This window comes from Hippocampus guttulatus, chromosome 8 (genome assembly GCF_054856545.1).
Source record: "Hippocampus guttulatus isolate MCC_2025c chromosome 8, RoL_Hgut_1.0, whole genome shotgun sequence".
NCBI classification, from domain to species: domain Eukaryota; kingdom Metazoa; phylum Chordata; class Actinopteri; order Syngnathiformes; family Syngnathidae; genus Hippocampus; species Hippocampus guttulatus.
In genome coordinates, this window is record NC_141268.1 from 3,617,811 (window position 1) to 3,637,411 (window position 19,601).

General features: G+C 41.0%; 1 protein-coding gene across 1 annotated transcript in view; it reads left to right on the plus strand.

The window, feature by feature from the left end:
• Nucleotides 1-454: 454 nt before the first annotated feature.
• cntn2 (contactin 2) overlaps nt 455-19,601 on the plus strand; it is a 46,091-nt gene continuing 26,944 nt past the window's right edge. Inside the window, exons 1-9 of the mRNA XM_086117835.1 lie at nt 455-647; nt 9,521-9,654; nt 11,810-11,951; nt 14,340-14,515; nt 16,285-16,380; nt 16,516-16,728; nt 17,465-17,567; nt 18,644-18,825; nt 18,932-19,068. Of these exons, the coding sequence (XP_085973961.1) occupies nt 9,540-9,654; nt 11,810-11,951; nt 14,340-14,515; nt 16,285-16,380; nt 16,516-16,728; nt 17,465-17,567; nt 18,644-18,825; nt 18,932-19,068 (1,164 nt within the window). The 5' untranslated portion in view covers nt 455-647; nt 9,521-9,539. The remainder of the gene's footprint in view (nt 648-9,520; nt 9,655-11,809; nt 11,952-14,339; nt 14,516-16,284; nt 16,381-16,515; nt 16,729-17,464; nt 17,568-18,643; nt 18,826-18,931; nt 19,069-19,601) is intronic.

A 19,601-nucleotide genomic window follows, 5' to 3' on the forward strand; every position in this document is an offset into this window, starting at 1 on the left:
TCTCTGATTGGCTAGGCCTGGCAGTTAATTTATAACACGAAATACAGTAATGGAAAATAATAGGCACATTTACGTGTGAAAAGCCATGGTAATTAAACAATATTTTTTCAATATTTGAATGAAATTTCACCCCTTTACTGGGTTAACAAACAACACGATAAATCCACAAGATCCATGTGGACTATAATAGTCATATGGTGAAATACAGCGTAAGCAGTGAGCACAACAAAGTTCCTTGTTAATATCTAATGGTGAACCCGTCTATGCGTTTCATTCTGTTCATTATCTGCAATCGAACACGGGTTTTAGCAATCAATAAAAAGTTCCAAAAACAGATCGAAAAAGCTTTTACTTTGTAAAACAGAAACCACAGGAAGTGTCCTTTTCCGATCGACGTTAACTTGCTCTGTGCTAAAATCGACCAGACGGTGATGGAAAGAAAGGAGGGATGCCAAGAAAAGCAAAGGGTGGGAGCGACAAGCGGAAAGCGCGACAGAAGAATTTGGCAACACAGAGAATTGGACAGTTATAAAATTGTGTTCATCTGAAAGACGATTTTTGGTTATTTGACGCGGGGTTACATCTGCTCAAAATTGAGCATCTCCTATTGCTGCTGCTGCCATTGGGAAACATCGGTGGGGTTCAAGGTAAGTAAATAAACGCCATGCCTCCATGCATACGCCTTCATCTTATTTATAACGTCTAAAGCCCACATTTTGCACCAGCGAAGGTGTGGAGGCTTTGTTTTTGCATTTGCAGTAGGAGAATCTGAAATGTGCTGAGTTTGACGCAGTAGCATTACACTCGGGCAGAACCATCACAGCATTAGTTTTTTTTTCCTCAGTAAAAACGCGTTTATGGTCCAATGAGTGTTGCTGAACGCCGTTTCAAACTTAAAAACAAAACAAAACAAAAAAGTTAATGCATGCATGCGCATATAGACAATGCAGATCAGCTAAATGTAACGTCTCCAATTGAGAAACCTGATTGATGGGACATGATTCATTATACGTACTTTAATAATTTGCCGTTATTTTCTATTAATAACTCTGGTGGAGAACAATTTGGCAGATTATAATGAACCAAGGTTATTTATGCCGAAGCACGTTTGGGGAGAAATTATCTTCCGCTTAAGTCAGTTTTCAGCAGGTCACTGATCATTCTTGTAATGCTATCATATTTATTTACGGGTCATTCCATCTAATATCAGCTTGTCCGTTTTTTGAGTGGCTCCCATTTTTAATTTGATAACAGTTCTTAAAACAACAACAACAACAAAATAAAAGACCCAGGACTTCAAGCCGACAATAAAAAAATGTTAGAAACTCATGGACTCTGTTAATTTGATGTAATCTTTAAATCTCATGTTGACAAAATCCTATTCTTAAACTGTGGTTATTTGTGAGCCACCCTTCATGTCTTGATTAAGGTACAGGTGTCCGCCACTGATAAATTGGGGAACACACATTCTACATGTTTTCACTTTGACGTCTGCTCATAAATTGAAAATGCTTGAAATCAAGCAATTCAGTTAGTTTGACATGCACTCTATTTGGAAAAACAATATATCACACTTGTTTTTTCTTTGTTACAACATTGTATCATAATTATGATGATTTGACTAATATTTTTGCATTAATCATCAATAAATACAGAGCTGAACAAAGGCATGAATGAACTAAGCACATGCTTATTGCCAAGAGACCACAAAGCGAACCTCAAGATTAATTAACATTCAACAAAGGTTCATGACTGGAGAGGCCTTTCTCCTCTGGAGTCAGAAATAAAAGTACTGTAATTTTTGGACTACCGTGCACACTTGATGAATTAAGGTGTACATATATTGTTCTCCACATTATTACATGACATACTTTCAATGAAAGGGGTCACAAAGAATTTTCTGTTTTTGTATTTGGTGTTTTTTTTTACAACTTTTGCTGTACAGTAAATATTCCCATCCCCGGAATTCTATAGAAAGGAATATCCTTCACCCGGAATAAAAACTTATGCATTAACATTTTGACTACGATATTACGTGTTTCCGGAAGTTGCGTAAGCGGAAATTCCACTACCCGTAACCCGGATGGAGGTGTAATGCCGCGGGAGCTTAAATACACGCAACGCCCACCCGATGCGATGGAAAATACTGACGCTGAAACAAGTTTTCACTTCGCGTTTTTCGATCATCAGATTCTAAACGACGACGTGTAAGTGAGTTTTTATTGCCGTGCGTTTTACTGTAATTGTGAATGATTTTAACTTTATTCGCTTACGTCCTGTAGAACGCGGCACTATCTTAAAAGCAGCACCCACTCGACATGACCGAAGAAACGTGTTCGCTTCGCCGTTTTCATTCATCAGATTCGAAACGAAGACATGTAAGCGACTTTTTATTGGCGTGCGTTTTACTGTAATTGCGAAAGATTTTAACTTTATTCACTTACGTCGTGTAGATCATCGCATCGAAACGTAGAAGAACTGTAACGACTGGAGCGGAGCGAGTGAAATGCATCCGTTTGAGCAGGCTGGACACAAAGTTAAAAAGATCCAGCAGACACTTGGAGTCGGAAAGACGCAAATTTACGAAACTTTAAAAAACAAGGCATCGATTCAACTCCTGATGACAAGCCACCATCCAGCAAGGAAGGAATGCAAATGGCAACAAAAATCCTTCAGTATGCACAAGAATTACCAGACATCAGTGATCAACGGGACAGTTACTTGCAACTAGCAAGAAAACTGTATGACACGCAGACAAACATTGTCATAAACCAAAGAATGCATCCAAAAAAACAATCCAAAATACAATTTTTTTTCCCAAGACAGAAAAAAATAAACATTAAAATACTGTATGTATTTTACTGTTGTGATTTTTTTGGGATACACCCGTATTGCAGTTTTTGTTATATAAACAGTTTTTGGAGAGTATATTTTTGTATTTTATTGATTGTGTTGTTACACATGCATTTTGTCAACATACTTGCAGGTTCATAAAGGACATGTACCATGCTCATTTCCCAAATGAGGAATTTCTGTTATCAGGACAAATTGAACAGCGCAAACACGAGTCCGTACTAGAGAATATTTACTGTATTTACCTTGCACACCGGTAGACGTCCCTCCACCCCCCTCCCAAAACCTTTCTCAGCCAACCAAATTAGAAGACGTACTTTTCCAGTCTTCCTCAACACACAGCACTGCAGCCTTTGGAAATCTATTTGTCACGTTTGTGAGATGGGCAGGGGATTTCGCTCCATGGCCAGAGTTGCCAGCGGAGGTGGAAATCGGTAGCCAAACAAACAACAGAGATACGGGCATCACTTTGCAGAGATGACTGTATTTATGGCACTCGTTGCCTTTGTTCATTCATCTCAACTCAAGATTCTTATTTTCACTCTCAATTTCTCTCGAAACAGCTGTGCCCCGCTAAGCACGCCAACTTTCACATTTCTTTCTCTCCGGTGGCCTGCACCTCTCTCATGCTTGCGCAATCCAACCACAAATGGCTGATGAGTAATCAGTCCGAGGGCGGAGTCAGGCAGTTTGGTAATCAATGTGAACAACACAGTGATTAAATCTCTTGGTGGCTTGAAACTTGTAAGTCAAAATTCAAAATACAGTGAAACTCCTCTACAACGAAATCATGTTTGCAGCAAGAAATTTTTCACAACAGGGGTTTTTTGACTGTAGCAAATTTGATCTCAGATGTAAACACACGCACACACAAACACATGTGTACACGCACACACAATCATATCTGTACTCTTTATTTTTATTCCAATAGTGCATAAGTATGAGCACACACTTATTTGACACTTCATATTGTCAGTGTAGAAAGAAAAAAAAAGGGGAATAAATTGCCAAATGTACGATCAGCATTCGCTTTCACTTACATCAATTTATTGGATAATGTCTTTTATTTTGCTTCCTCCATCTTTCATTTTGATCACTTTTACGCTTCTTGTCTTAGCTGCTTGACATCCAAAAGTCCGTTTTGTAGCCATTTTAGCAATGCAATGTTCATGCTGCGTCTGAATCGAACAATAACAAATACTTCCTGGACCCGGTGGCTTTTCTTTCCACGATCTCACTGTCTCTAACTCGACCTCCCCTCGATCGCCACCCAAGACAACGTTGCTCGCTGATGTCATGCAATGAACTTTTAAGCCAGCTACGTGACACTTCGTAGTCCTCGATGGCCATCGTTAGCGAGATGGAACTCGCCTTCTCTCTAATTAGCGCTCCAGTTAGCGTAAGGTTTTTAGCATGATAACAAGTAAAGCATTCCAGGAAACGTTCGTTTATTTGAATGTCCGTCGAGCCACAAGCAATTTACTCCGAGCAGCTAATCGGATGCATTCCACTCTATCTTCCACGGATCTAGCTACAGTATCTACTCTATACACATAGACAGTGAGGTCCCTCTTGGCCAATCGGAAGCCAGGATGATGCTCGGTAAGCCAGTGGCAGAGCAGCTATGAGTATGTTGCGTTCAGGAAACTCGGAGCTGTGTAAACCAGTGTGGTGGTTGCTGTTGCCGTTTCCGAACAAAGCAGTTGAGGTTGCTGTTGGATTAGACTTCGTTGTAGTGAATCTGTTCACGAGGCTAGAGCAGAGAAAATGATTTCGTATAATGCAACAGTTTTTTTTTTCATCGTATGGGGGGCAGGAGAATGGAAATGGTGTTAATGTATGAAGATTTGTTCACATTCGGGGGTATTTTCGCCCATGTAGGTTTCGTTCTAGAGGAGTTTCACTGTAAAATCGCATCACATTCAAAGCAGCAGGTTTCCAAAGCGTGGGAGAAAAAAAGTAGTACGGTATCATCCACAAAATACAGAATGAGCCCAAAATAGAAGATACACCTTCATTTCAATTTTGACCTTCATTAAAACATGTTTCAAATACCGTATTTTCCGCACTAAAAGGCACACCTAATCGCCTTCCATTTTCTTAAAAGCTCAGAGCGCGCCTTAAAATCTGATGTGCCGTGTTTATGGTCATTACGGTAACATGTCAACCCCAAAATGGCTCCTTGCTAGAGACATGCTTGAAATGCAGAGTTCAAACTTAAGGCGATCGGTTTCGCAGTTGAACACGGAAATAGAGCAGCGGCAAGAGAGTTCAACGTTAACGATTCAATGTTATAACTTGCTGTTGGTTAAGTGGACTGTGTCGTGGCTTTATTAAATATGTTTTGCTGACATCTGATCCTCGCTTTAAAAATCAGGGTCTAGTGTAGTGTAGTGGTCTGTTGGCATTTCCTTGAGCGTAGCTCCATCTACTGGATGCACTGTAGATTGCGTCTTATAATGCGCGCCGTCCAATATAAGATAAGATAAGATAAGATAAGAAAACCTTTATTAGTCTCGCAATGGAGAAATTCCCAATTCACAGCAGCAAAGTTATGAAAGGAAGAAGTAGAACAACAAAATATAGGAGCTGCTGGAAAGGCAGCCACTCTCGCGGCGCCATTTTGAGGTCAAAATAACAAAAATAACACAACACAACACATAGGACACAGACAGTCGTGCAATCTTCACCACTTTTCTGCATACACTTTGTTGTCTGAAACAGTTATAGATGAAAGAGGAGAGGATCAACGTGTCCTTTCACCAGTGGGTCAGAGACGTCATGCTGAAAATGTGCACACGTCTGCTACAAGCTAAGTTTTGAAAGCAAACACGAAGCTGTAGCGTCCATTGACGAAAACAGATTAGTTCACTTCTCCTGTCCCACGTAATCCGCTTCAAACTCCAAGCCGCGACTCCCAGTTCCAAATCCGCATCGGCGCTCCGCGCGAACGCTCCTTTCTTCTCATCATCGGCTCCTCAAGCCTTACATCCATCCAGCCGCTGACCGTTCAACAGCACCGATCTCTGCGCTGTACAAAGCGGGGCTGTGAAAAATGCTGCCCATTACAGGCGCAAGACACAAGCGCCCCGGGACTGTCCAGCAATGACAGTCAAATGGCGCCGACATATATGAAAACAATTACAAAATAGGCCATTTATTGAAGGTGCACCTCATAATCCAGTGCGCCTTTTAGTGTGGAAAATACGGTCATGTTAAAATTAATTTATTGAGTACAGTCAAACCTCGGTTTTCGAACGTCTCGGTTCTCAACCAATTCGGTTTTTGACCAAAAATTTCAAGTGTTTTATGATTCGGATGACGAACAAATTTCTGTTCTCGAACAAACTGAGCGCACTTGAATGCACCATTTGACTCCTTTCGCCTTCCTTACACGAGGAAGTGACGCTTCCTCGTGTTGCTTTCCATTGTGAGCAGATTTGTTCAGTAAACATTTTTATTTTAAAAAGAGTGTGGTTTCGGTTTTCGAACAGCCTTCTGGAACGGATTATGGACGAAAACCGAGGTTTGACTGTATTTGTTTTCAAAGCTTTTAATTACAAGTTAAGTGTTCCACACCTGTTGAATATTTCGATGGCAAGAAAAACAAAATAATATTTCATATAAGTTCAAGTTCATTGTTGTTTTTTTTTCCTTTTTAACTGCAGATATCTCTGCCCCAATTATAAAATGACATAGGTACCAAAAATTGCATGTCTGATGGGTCAATCAAAACAAGTAATGATGAATTTATTGGAGCCAAACACGTTCCCTGAAAAAAACGAATGATAGCGCTTGCTCGGAATCCCAAGGAAACTTTTCTTCTGTTCAAAAAAATTTCAAAAGTGGGACGCCGCATTATCATTTAAAAGATGAAAGGGGCCATTGATTGGGCTGAACATTGGCCAAAATACTCAGTTGTGATTTAATGTGTGTGTTTTTTTTTAATCACTACATTCAAGCATATCATAATGACACCTGTTATTTATGGGTGGGAACTGCTTTTTTCACAATTGAAGGGAGGAGGTAAGCATTGCAATACCATTTTCTGGCTTGCTTTGCCATATTCTGTTGTGACCTAGTACAGTATCTGAAAACAGTGACTAATCATCACCAAAATTCATATGCACAGCTGAACTCATGTCCGCTTGACTAATCATCACCAAAATTCATATGCACAGCTGAACTCATGTCCGCTGGCTATGTTGCTGAGCAGAATGGCGCGTTTTGAGAGGAGTTGGTAATTCACTGATTTCTCCAAAACAAACCTTTAAGAAATTGCATTGCAAATGTAACCTATTTTCATTTTCCTGATCAAAAGGTTTTGGAGTGAAAAATGGGTCTTCTTGGCCTGATAGTCCCTTTAATGTTTAAGATCATCAAATAAATGTGAATAGTTTAGGGTGTACCCAGCCTCTCGACCAGACAGCTGGGATAGGCATGAGCCCACGACTGGAGTGAGGATAAGAGAATGAATGGTTGGATGGATGTTAGTTAGTTAGTTAGTTAGTTCCGCCCGCTCCTATTTGGAACATTGGGCGACGAGCCTCCTCCATTTGTTCCGGTCACTGGCGACCCTTCTTGCTCCATGCCAGCTGACACCCATCTCACTGAGGTCTTCTTTGGCAGTCTGTCTCCACGTCTTCTTTGGCCTACCTCTCTTCCTCTTTCCACCCTCTGGCATCCAGTCCATGGCCACACTTGCCGGTCTCTCTCTTGGCAGCCGGAGTACGTGGCCGATCATTTTCCTTCTCCTTTCAGAGACAATGTCTGACAGTTCAGCCACTCCTGCCCTCTTCATCAACTCCTCGTTGGTGATGTGGTCTCTCCATGAGATCCTCAGGATGGATCTCAGGCAACGCCGATGAAAGACATCTAACTTGTTGGTAATGTTGGCTGTCTTCATCCATGTCTCACAGGCGTAAATCGCTGTTGGGATAACCACTGACATATAGAGGCGTAGCTTGGTGGTCGTAGTGATGGCTTTCGATGACCAGATGTTGCGGAGGCGTTGGAACACTCCCGCAGCTTTACCAAGTCTACTGTTGACGTCTTTCTCCACACCACCTGTATTTGAGATGTTACTCCCAAGATATGTGAAGCTGTCAATGTACTCTATGTCATGTTGGTGTAGAGTGAGTGGTTGAAGGTGTTGGTGCTGTCCGACGGCCATGGCCTTGGTCTTTTCCTGGCTAATTCGTAAACCGACCTTAACTCCGTGCTCATGCAGATATTTGGTCTACTCCTGGAGTGCGGTCTGGGTGTGACTTAACAGAGCCAAATCATCTGCAAATTCCAGGTCAGCTAGTCTGCTCCCTCCCCACTTGATACCAACTTTTTCCCCTGTGATGGACTTCCTCATCACAAAGTCAATTATGATGATGAAGAGTAGGGGTGACAGAATGCAACCCTGTCTTACACCAGTGACAATGTCAAAATCATCAGTTGTGCCACTGTTGGTTTTGACACAACAGGTTGAGTTGTGGTACAATGACCTGAAGATGTTGATGTACTTGAGGGGTACTTGGATGGATGACCCAAGTAAAAATCAAATGCTGTTTTGAAATGTTGATTTTATTTATAATGGGGGCAGTGGGGTGGGGGCGACTATTCATAGTTACCTGCTTCTCCAGTACCGTATTTTTCGCACCAATAGGCAGACTAGATTATGAGGTGCACCTTCAAAGGACTATAAGACGCAATCTACAATGTATCCACTAGATGGAGCCACAGGTACATCTTTGTCCGTCTCCGTGCCTTCTCTTCTTTCGTTAGACTCGAGAGGCGTTCATGACCACCTCCAAAAAACGTAAATTAACGATTACTTCAATGAAACTACGAAAATTAAAAAATACAGTAATGCATCAAAACAGAAAATCATAAAATAAATTCTATATTCCTCCGACAGAATTTATTTTGGCATTTCCTTGAGCGTAGCGGCAACAGGACGATCAGATGTCAGTAAATTGGAGGATTTTATTTATTGCTTTGTTGTGTACTGTATTCACAAATGAGGAAATCACAAAATAAATTCTGTAGTGGGGCTATAGAATTTATTTTGTGATTTCCTTGCTTGATTTTCTGTTTTGATCTATTATTTTCAATTTTCGTTGTTTCATTGAAGGAATCGTCAATTTACATTTTTCCGAGGCGGTCATGAACGCCTCTCGAGTCGAGCGGAAGAAGAGAAGGCGCGGAGATGGACAAAGACATACCTGTATTTGTTGAGACTGTGAAAACCATGAATAAAGTGTGTGTTTAAAAAAACAACAACACCACAGCTCTCCTTTTTACTTATTTAATAAAGCAGCAACACAGTTCGCCGAACCAACAGGAAGTTATAACATTGTCAGCATGTCTCCAGCAAGGAGCCATCTTGGGGTTGACATAATAATAATGACCATACACAAGGCGCACTGGATTTTAAGGCGCGTCGTGAGCTTTTAAGAAAATTGAAGACTTTTCGGTGCGCCTTATCGTGCGGAAAATACGGTTATCTATACCCCGAATCTTAAATCATGAATTATCCAAGTCTGATTACCTCCAATCCTCTTCCATCAAGAAATGACTTAAATAGAACTTGACACAATCACACCCACATATAATGCATATACACACACACACATTCATTTCTTGCATTTAACTAATACTTTTGTTCTCTTTTTAGGCATAAACGGGACCCACCGATGAGACACTGTCAGAAGACTTACACGGCACCTAATCTCTTCATGAAGTGGATCAAGATGATGGAGCCTTTTTTGACCCTACTAGTCCTCGGGTCACTTACACTCAAAGCATTTGGCAAGTTCATTCAATCACACACGTGCACATCCTGTTCACACACACTTTTGTTCCAAATTTCTTTAATGTACAATATGTTTATGCGTACATAGATAAAGGTCAATCGTCAGGGGTACATATGACTATGACAGGGAAAGCAAGGGAGTTGGCTGACATGACCATTAGGAGAAAGGCGGCCTGGTGGTCCAGTGGTGAGCGCGTCGACCTCACAGTGCAGAGGCACCGTGTTCAATTCCAGCTCCGGCCTCCCTGTATGGAGTTTGCATGTTCTCCCCGGGCCTGTGTGGGTTTTCTCCGGGTACTTCTCCCACATTCCAGGCTGATTGATCACTCAAAATTGTCCCTCGGTGTGAGTGTGAGCGTGGATGGTTGTTGGCCTCTGTGTGCCCTGCGATTGGCTCCGGGTGTCCCCCGCCTACTGCTCAAAGACAGCTGGGATAGGTTCCAGCACCCCCCACGACCCTTGTGAGGATAAGCGGATCAGAAAATAGATGGATGGATGGAAATATTGTGAGTCCAGGAGACCAGTTGCAAAAGCAGTAAGGGGAGACGTTCAAGTTTCCTGTCATAGTCCCAACATTAAAAGTCCCCACTTTCTTGGTCGTTTTCAACCCAGAACAATGATAGAGTTTCTGTTGGTGGGGTGTGCCTCCAGTTTGGAGAATCAACTCAGGCTGGTCTGTCCTCACCAAGCCTTGTTGCATGAATTGATGAAGACTTTTCAGATGAGAGGAGAAAAATCTTCTAAGACAAACGGAGCAGTCCAGTTGCGATTGATTCGATGCCGTGAGAAAGAAATGACCTGGGTGAATGAGAATATCCACCAGTACATTTTCTCATCCAATAGTCAGTCAAGCACCAAGGGATGAACATGTGGTTAAGGCTTCCTTAAACTGCATCCATAACAAGCAAATGTACTCTACCCTGCATCAGGAGGCCAAAAGTCACTCGGTAAACTTATGAGAGCAAGACATGTCAAGAGAAGAAAGTACAAAAAAAAAGGGAGATGAGGAGCATCATGGTGTGGAGCTAGGGCTTTGAAAGCAATCAACATCCAGTGCAATTCCAGACTCGGGCAAATTATGTTCATGAAGATAAAATCATGCTTATTCAGTTTGCCCTTGGTAAATGTTAAATTCTTGGGGATTTCTTTTTTTATTGTCATATATTCTAAAATGATAATTTATTTTAAAGGTTAATGTCACACTGACAACTGTTTTCATATTGTTTCTTGAAAAGAAGTGCAATAAAAACACACATGTTGTCCCAAACATGAAAAATAATTGGGTTTATTTATACACCAAACTCACTGCGAGATCATTTATCATGTAGCAAGAAACACACAAAACAATTAGTTCATCCGGGGCATGAAGTGGAATGTTTAAGACTTAAATCTGACAGAGCACAGGTGTCAGAGTCAAGGCCCTGGGGCCAGATCCCGTACGCCACATCATTTTATGTGGCCCGCAAAAGCAATCCATGTGTCAACTTCCTTGATCCTTGCTAAAGTCTCTGCTGAGATGTAAAATTGTGATTGTGTAATAAATAAGGTTGACATTTTGTTCATCATGTTGTTACCCTGTTTACACTCACTTGAACAATAATCAAACAAACAACAACCAAATAGCTGTTTATAAGATGCGTCACAAGGACGCAGTGACAGGTTCGACGAAGGCTTAAGTGACAGCCGAAACTGTCATCTAGGTAAGACTTTTTCTCTTCACCAAAAGAGACCAATGTCTTGAAAAAATAAACTTTAAACCTAAAACAAACAGATAGTTGACTTGAGTGATGACAAAACTAGTAATTTGTTGTGTACAAGTTATAACACAATGAGATGATTAAGTAAGTGGCTCTCGACAAAACTCAGTTTGACACCCCTGCTATAGAGCATGCTAAAAAGGAGACTATGGAGAAACTCATGCTGTGAAAGCTTTGGAAACCATCACTAGGGAATAATGTAAAAGTTTGGTGTTGTTAGTGAATCACAGGCTAGATGCATCTCTAGCCTCATCCAGCTAATTACTATTATAGGCCTAATTCTTATGTGCCTTAACAGGATTGTGAGACTTTTTTTCCACCATTGTGTGTGTGTGTGTGTGTGTGTGTGTGTGTGTGTGTGCGTGTGTGTGTGCATGCGTGCATCTATTTGCAGGTGGAGAAGTGTGTGTCTCTGGTCATGATAGCGGGCCAGTCTTTGAAGAACAACCAAGCAGTTTAATTTATCCAGAAGGGCTGAGTGAAGGGAAGGTAGTTCTCAGCTGTCAGGCCAGGGCAAGTCCAGCTGCTTCTTACAGGTGGGTAATACAGTTCCAATCTAGCCGACAGTATTGTCTTGGTTTTGACTCATGCATACCTGTCAACTTTTCGGAGCGCCAACCTGTATAAACTACCAAAAAAATCCTTATAAAGAGCAAAAAATCCTTATAACATACCAAAGCATTTTATATGTCAAAATAACGGCAGAAAAAAATCCACGAAATTTTCAATGATATTTATTGTAGATCTCCATAATACAATGTCTGGTTAATGTCTAATCATCATTCTACTTAGTGGCATTACTGTGTTCAGAGTTGTATTCCTGCGTTACTTTTTTCACCAACTCCAAATGCTGACCCATCGGCTCGAAGTTACAGCATCCATTCATAATTACTTTGCACTGCAATAATGCTGTCAGTGTTTCTGGTGCAAGCGATTTTCGGAGATTGGTTTCCTTGTAGAACTTGCTTGTACACAACCGAAATATGCAATTAATACTCTGCTGTTTTCAACTAGGAACCACGTGATTTACTGGAAAGTTACCGGAAATGAAAGCAATCGAGTAGACTAGCACCATTCTGGGCAAAAGCAAACGGAACTACCTGTTAGGGGAAATTTTCAGAATCCGTATGATTTGTGCGATACGGCCATATACGTAAGATTCACCACAAAATCCGTATGAACTATGGCTAAACCGTATGAGTTGACAGGTATGCTCATGTTCACCCTCAATACTCTGCAAAGTTATGTAACCCCCAGTACGACTTCTTGCTGTTTGATTTCAGTGAAGAAATGTCCCAAGAACCATAATTAAAATGACCGATAAGTGAAATCCGTGAAGTAGGATTTGTAAAAAAAAAAAAAAAAAAAAAGCAAAAAGATGTGACAGGGACGAAATTTCAACACTTGACAATAAACTTGTACTTGGTACTTGATTGTCAGCTTTATTTTTTTACAGTTATTATACAATACTGAACTATGTGTACAATGCAGAGACGATTGCTCTAAGACTGCAAGGGAAGCTCAGCTTCCCCTAAAATGTCAAAAAGTAAGTGATCAAATATATGTGTGTATGTACAATTATGTGGACATGTCATTGACTAAATATGCGCTACATCGCGTTCAACTTTTGTTCCGAATCAGCTTTTTATTACTGGTTACGACGCCACTCTCTTCTCGTTCATTCTCGCAGCTTCACTGTGCTTTAAACTGTGTGGACGCTGAGCGTCGACCGCGCGGACGCTAGGCGTCTAGAGAGTTCAGTGTAGGTTGTCGCAATGCATTGAAATGAGACGAGTCATTGGATAAATGCTGATTTTGTCCCACCCACCGGACGCTCAGCGTCTCTGGGAGTCTATGGACAGTGGGCGTGTATCGGCTGGCCCGGATGCTGAGGTTCATTTTCATTTTCAGAACTGCTTTATCCTCACTAGGGTTGCGGGGGTTGCTGGAGCCTATCCCAGCTGTCTTCGGGCAGTAGGTGGGGGACACCCTGAATCGGTTGCCAGCCAATCGCAGGGCACACAGAGACAAACAACCATCCACACCCACACTCATACCTAGGGACAATTACAGTGTTCAATCAGCCTGCCATGCATGTTTTTGGAATGTGGGAGGAAACCGGAGTACCCGGAGAAAACCCACGCAGGCCCGGGGAGAACATGCAAACTCCACGAGGCCGGAGCTGGAATTGAACATCTGCACTGTGAAGCTCTGGACAACCGGCCGCCTATGCTGAGCTTTTCTGCATGATAATTGGATGATCTCTCTGAGGCTGAATCTCTTTTTGATTGACAGCGAAATGAGCCAATCACCGATCTTATGGTAAAGGCATCCTTTTCATTTTTTTGAAAAGGAATGGAGAGTAGAATTCACATATAAATAAACTGACACATTTTATGATGTAGGCTGAAATTGAGCTTCCCCTCCTTGACAGACCAGCATCCGCCACTGATACAATGAAACCAAAGACCAAATATTTGGTAAGGTAAATTTGGCAAGCTCTACGGAGACGAGGTGCGGAGACTGTTCATTTGGTCAGTCCCTTAGCTAATCAGGATGCAGCACACAATTCACTGTTTAAAAAAAAAAAGCATTAAAAAAACTGCACTAAAAAAAATCTGTGAAACAGCGAAGCCGCGGAAGATGAACCGTGTTATAGCGAGGGATTACTGTAATGAAAAAAAGAAAGATATGGTCGAAGTGAGGGGTGGCAAATAAATGAATAAAAAGTTACCTAGATTATAGAAATCAGCATGTGCAGTTGAACAATGTAAAATCGGACCAGTTCAAGATCCTAAATTTATATCTCTATCCATCTATCTATCTATATACTGTATATATATATATATATATATATATATATATATTGCATGGGACCTTTTATTTAAACTACTCTTGTATGGCTTTATCTTTTTGACATGCAGGTGGTTGGTGAATGGTACTGAGGTCCCGCTGGGTTTAGACCTCCGTTATACTCTGGTTGCTGGCAACTTAGTGATCAGTAGACCCGAGTCTGGTCGAGACACGGGTTCTTATCAGTGTCTTGCCATCAACCGCTGTGGAACTATCATCAGCAGAGCAGCAAACCTGAAATTTGGCTGTAAGTTACAGTTCTCTACACTCACCAAAATAAATGTCAGTAGTTCTTATTCAGTTGTCTGCGCAATTCATCCGATTTGTCTTTTGAATGTTTCATATGTCAATAAATCAATTGAACAATTGGGAAGCAAACAAACTAAAAAGAAATCCAGTCGTCTCAATATGTCACAGAAAATAAAAAAAAGATGTGTTAATGAATGCCCGATATAAGAAATGGTAAAGTAAACCTTCTTAAGTCCCATCTTTTATTAGTGAATATGACCAAGGGCTGGATGATTAATCGTAACTTAAATCAAGTCAAGTCAAAATATTTTGGCTCGCCCTTAATCACAAAACAGTCCCATGGTTGCCAAATGTGCTTCCGTTTTTAAGCTCCATGACCACCATCTGGAGTGGGCGTGTACATTTTTAAAATGGGACCCAATAACTTTCTGAAGAACATACTTTTTTCACACATGCAAATGTTGCACGTTAACGAGGTCTGTCCCGCGAAAGTATCAGTTACAGGTCTGCCTCTAAATGCTGGCATTTTGCCCTTGTGCATGTTTCTATTCTCTTTTTCCCGATTTGATCCAAAACATAATCCTTGAATCAAATGTGATCATCTTCGGAACTCCCTGATGCATTGCTCCTTATCTAGTACTGATGGGGTTCCAAGTTTGCATGGACTGCACAAAAAGTATTTTTCTTTCAAAAACAAAAACAAAAACAAAAAATGCACGACTGTCTGTGTCCTGTTGTGTTATTTTTGTTATTTTGACTTCAAAATGGCGCCGCGATAGTGGCTGCCTTTCCAGCAGCTCCTATATTTTGTTGTTCTACTTATAACTTTGCTGCTGTGAATTGGGAATTTCTCCATTGCGAGACTAATAAAGGTTTTCTTATCTTAAAAGGCATAGTATCTTGCAAAATCATGATTTGGCTCATTTGTTTCATTTTATTTTTATGACTCTTGGGAATTTACTGGGCTAACCTGGATCCTTGAATGTTGTATTTCCGGCCGTATCAAGTGGAAATGTGCATTGGTATCAATGTTCCATCTAATTGTCCATGCGCCTTTGGGAATGGTGTGGTGTGAAGTTTGTAGATTCAACTGAGGTGGAAATGAATGTAATGTATGTGTGTGGTGCATGCCAGTGTCACCATGCGTGATAAAATTCCTTGAATGGATATTGTGTGCCCGCTGATTGAATGACAACCAATCCACGGTGTAAGACAAGGCAAGGCACTTTTATTTATATGGCACATTTTGTAAACAAGGCAACACAATGTGCTTCATCCAAGCAAGGTATTTACAAACACTTAACAACATTCAGAAGGGCAGCAGAGAAAAATAGCATACACAAATTAGTATGTACAGTAACACCATTTAAACACAGTAACAGAAAATTTCTCAAACATTTTAAAGTACAGTGAATAAATAGAAGTGGGTTCCTTAAAAAAATATATTTAAAATTGTTTATAGGACCTTAATCAAATGGTGTAAGAAGAATGGTTTTTAACCTGTATTTAAAAGCATTTACACTCAGGGGTGACTTCACTTGTGTTGTTAGCTTATTCAATTTGTGTGCAGCATCATGGCTAAATGCAGCTACACCGTGTTTACTTTGAACTCTGGGCTCCACTTATTGTACCTGGCTTTTTTTCCCAAAGTCAGTTTGATTGACTCCAGCTTGACATTGTGAAAAATAAGTGTTCTGGATAGCCGGCCATGTGACTGGTCTATATTGCTCTTTTTTGTGTGATGATTTTCTTTTATCTTTTCTTTAGACCTTCACGACTTCCCTCCTGACAGCAGGAGTCCTCAGACAGCTTATGAAGGCATCGGAACATTCCTGGCATGCCAACCACCTCCACATTACCCAGGTAACATTTTAATGCCAGGTATGCTGTGCATGTCGTATTTTAGAATTTTAGGACTAAAGGGTGACTTACTCAAAAAGGTAATGTACTACTGCGCTTTGACTAAATCAGATCAACACGAATCTTCCCTCTTTGCAGCTCTATCCTACCGGTGGCTCCTCAATGAGTTTCCCAACTTCATCAAGAAAGATGATGGCCGCTGGTTTGTATCCCAGGTAACAGGTAACCTCTACCTGGCCAAAGCGGAGCCCAACGACACTGGAAACTACTTCTGCTTCACGACCATCAACATGGACATCAGTACGAAGAGTACCTTCAGCAAAGCTAACCAACTCACCGTGTTGCCTGAAGGTAGACACAAGTGCCTTGCCTTGCTGATACAGCTACAGTGCATCTCAATATTCTATCCTAAATCTGGACACATTTATGATTTTTTTTTCAAGATGGACATCCTTGGCTTACTTGTTCCCCTAATTATTTTTATACTTTATTATGAAGTTTAGATTAGACGAAACAAATTGAGAGTCTAATACGGCAACTGCTAGTTTGCTCGCGTTTTTGCCAGCTAGCGCTCTTGTACACGGAAGTGCAGTGTGACTTATGCAACAGGCATACAACTGGCTGCCCTGTACGTCAGTCAAGTGACATAGCCGTGCATCTATTCTCTTTTTTTTTTCTCAACTTGTCCACTGCTCTATCAATAGAGCAGTGAATGGCAGTTCATGCCATGTGACCAACCGAAACTTCCTTGACCAGCTACTGGTTGACCTCAACGATGTAATAATGGGCTGAACTACAGCGTCGTTGTGTTTCCATCCAGTACGACACTGGTGTAGATTTTAAAAAAACACATACACACCTGAAAGATTTCCTGTGGGATTGGCTGTGCTTGGCAGTGCATTTGTTTTTTTTTTTTTGCATGTTCATTTATTAGCAGATAATAGCACCATAAGTGGGTATAATTATGACACAATTCTACCCACTAGCGAGCACCAAATTCATTATTTTCACACCAATAATTGTCATTAGACAAGAACAAATGATGAACAATGATCTCAGTGAAATTAACTTCCTGGTTTGATTGTAGCCAATCCAAAGAAGTCCGCTCCAAGCATCAAGGTACGCTTCCCAGCGGAGACCTACGCCCTTGCCGGACATACTGCCCAGTTAGAGTGCTTTGCCTATGGAAAGTGAGTTTCCTAAACCAGGGATCTTCAATTGAAATATTGGTTTTGTTTCCATGAAAAAAACTAATATTTGTTTTTACCATAAATTAAAGTGTTTTAATTCCACTAATGGATAACAGTTTATCATCATGAATAAATGTCTTCCCCGAAACACAGAAATACAAAGTCCCTGCTAAAGGGGAATTCAACTCATTTTCTTGCGGTTGACTGAAAATGACATCACAGTTACTCAGGGCTGAGGTAACGACAAGTCACGCCTCTCCTGTTTTCTGCATTTGGTCCTGTGACATTCGCAAGCTGAGCATAACCTGAGCCATGAGCAACTGACATCATTTTCAGTCGAAAACTAATGGCAAAATGGCCACCGCCTAAGATGGATAAAAAAACTGTTGCAATTTGTGGGTTGATTTATGTTCAACTATCACGGAATATTAATCAGAATGCCATGTTTCGAATCCTGATGCCACATAGAACAAATTATTGCCAAGAAATCTTTTGAGTTTACTTCTCCTTTGAACATAAATCTAACCCTTAAAACAGTCCACATTTCAATACAACAACAATAGCTTAAATGTCCGCTAAACTGGAACAAACACATCACTGACATTTCATGATAAGTTATATTCGATGCTTGAAACAAAGAAGTCAAGAAAAAATAAAAATGAACTATAATGTTGAATCCAAAATTATTACAACCACCGTTCAATTCATTCCTTTAAACTTTATTTTCTGCCTCAACTCTCTTTTTGAGGAGGCCATGCCGCATCTTCAATCCCCTCAAATCACTGACAGTAAGCAACTGGTTTGATTGCTCATTATGGTCACGTGATCACAAGTGCTACTGTGATACTGAATATAGCTGCGTATGCAGTCTGTGACAGTGACGTATGCGAGGAAAAAAACCCAGCCATATGACGTCCCTTTATCTAACCACAATTGACTGTGGGTCCACATGAGGCCCTGACTTTTGGTCTGGACCATAGCCACGGTCCGCCATTTGAAAATACCCATCCTAAAAATTTAATCCTTTATCTTTTTTTACGTGGACCTCTTACTTGTCTCTCCGTTTCCTCTTGTAGTCCAGTCCCAAAACTGAAATGGAAAAAGGTGGATGGACTTATGCCGTCTAAGGCAGGTTCGAGTGTTGCGGGTCCTACTCTCATCTTACCAGATCTCTCCTTTGATGACGAGGGTGTCTATGAGTGTGAAGCCCACAATTCCGAGGGAGTTGATGTGTACCAGGGCCGCATCAGTGTGCAAGGTATTTGTTAGCATTTATTTACTTCACAGTCAATCGCTGTTGTTTTCACACATTACCACTTTTTTAATATGCCCTTTTCCATGCAGTTTTTTCTTTTGTGTTTCAGCTCAGCCAGACTGGTTGCAGGTGATGAGTGACTCAGAGGTAGAGATCAGTTCTGAACTGCACTGGAGTTGCGTGGCTGCTGGTAAACCACGACCTTCTATTCGCTGGTTCCGCAATGGACAGCCGCTCACTACACAGGTGCGAGTACTACACAGTAAAAAAAAAAAGTATACTTATTTAAATGTAAAATTTATACCGTTATGGTCCGGGGATTGAGTGATGGAGTTAGGATGACCCAAATGCAGGGAAGCAGGCGGGCAAGGCAGGGGTGATCTCCAAAACAATGTATTTACTTCCAAAAACGAGTGATCTTTCAAGATGTGTCGAGGCGTGCATCAAGTCATGAAGGGGGCGATTCTGCAACGCATGTATCGAGGCGTGCTTCATTTAGGGGAGGAATTGAAAATGGTGAGGTTTGAAGCCTCACTGGCTGGTGGAAACTTTGAAAAGTGTTATAATTGCGTTTAACTGGCTTTGAGATAGTTTGGCTATGCGAATGTACAATCACACTACCCACTCCTGGGAATCCTTACAAAATAGGGGGATTGCGGTGTTCATAACAGGGGGGAGATTTAGTGTAGCTGATCATCCCGTGCAACTTTAACCTTGGTCTGTCTTGTTGTTTTTATATTTTATTTTTCACTGTTTATTTTATTCAACGGTGAGGTGTT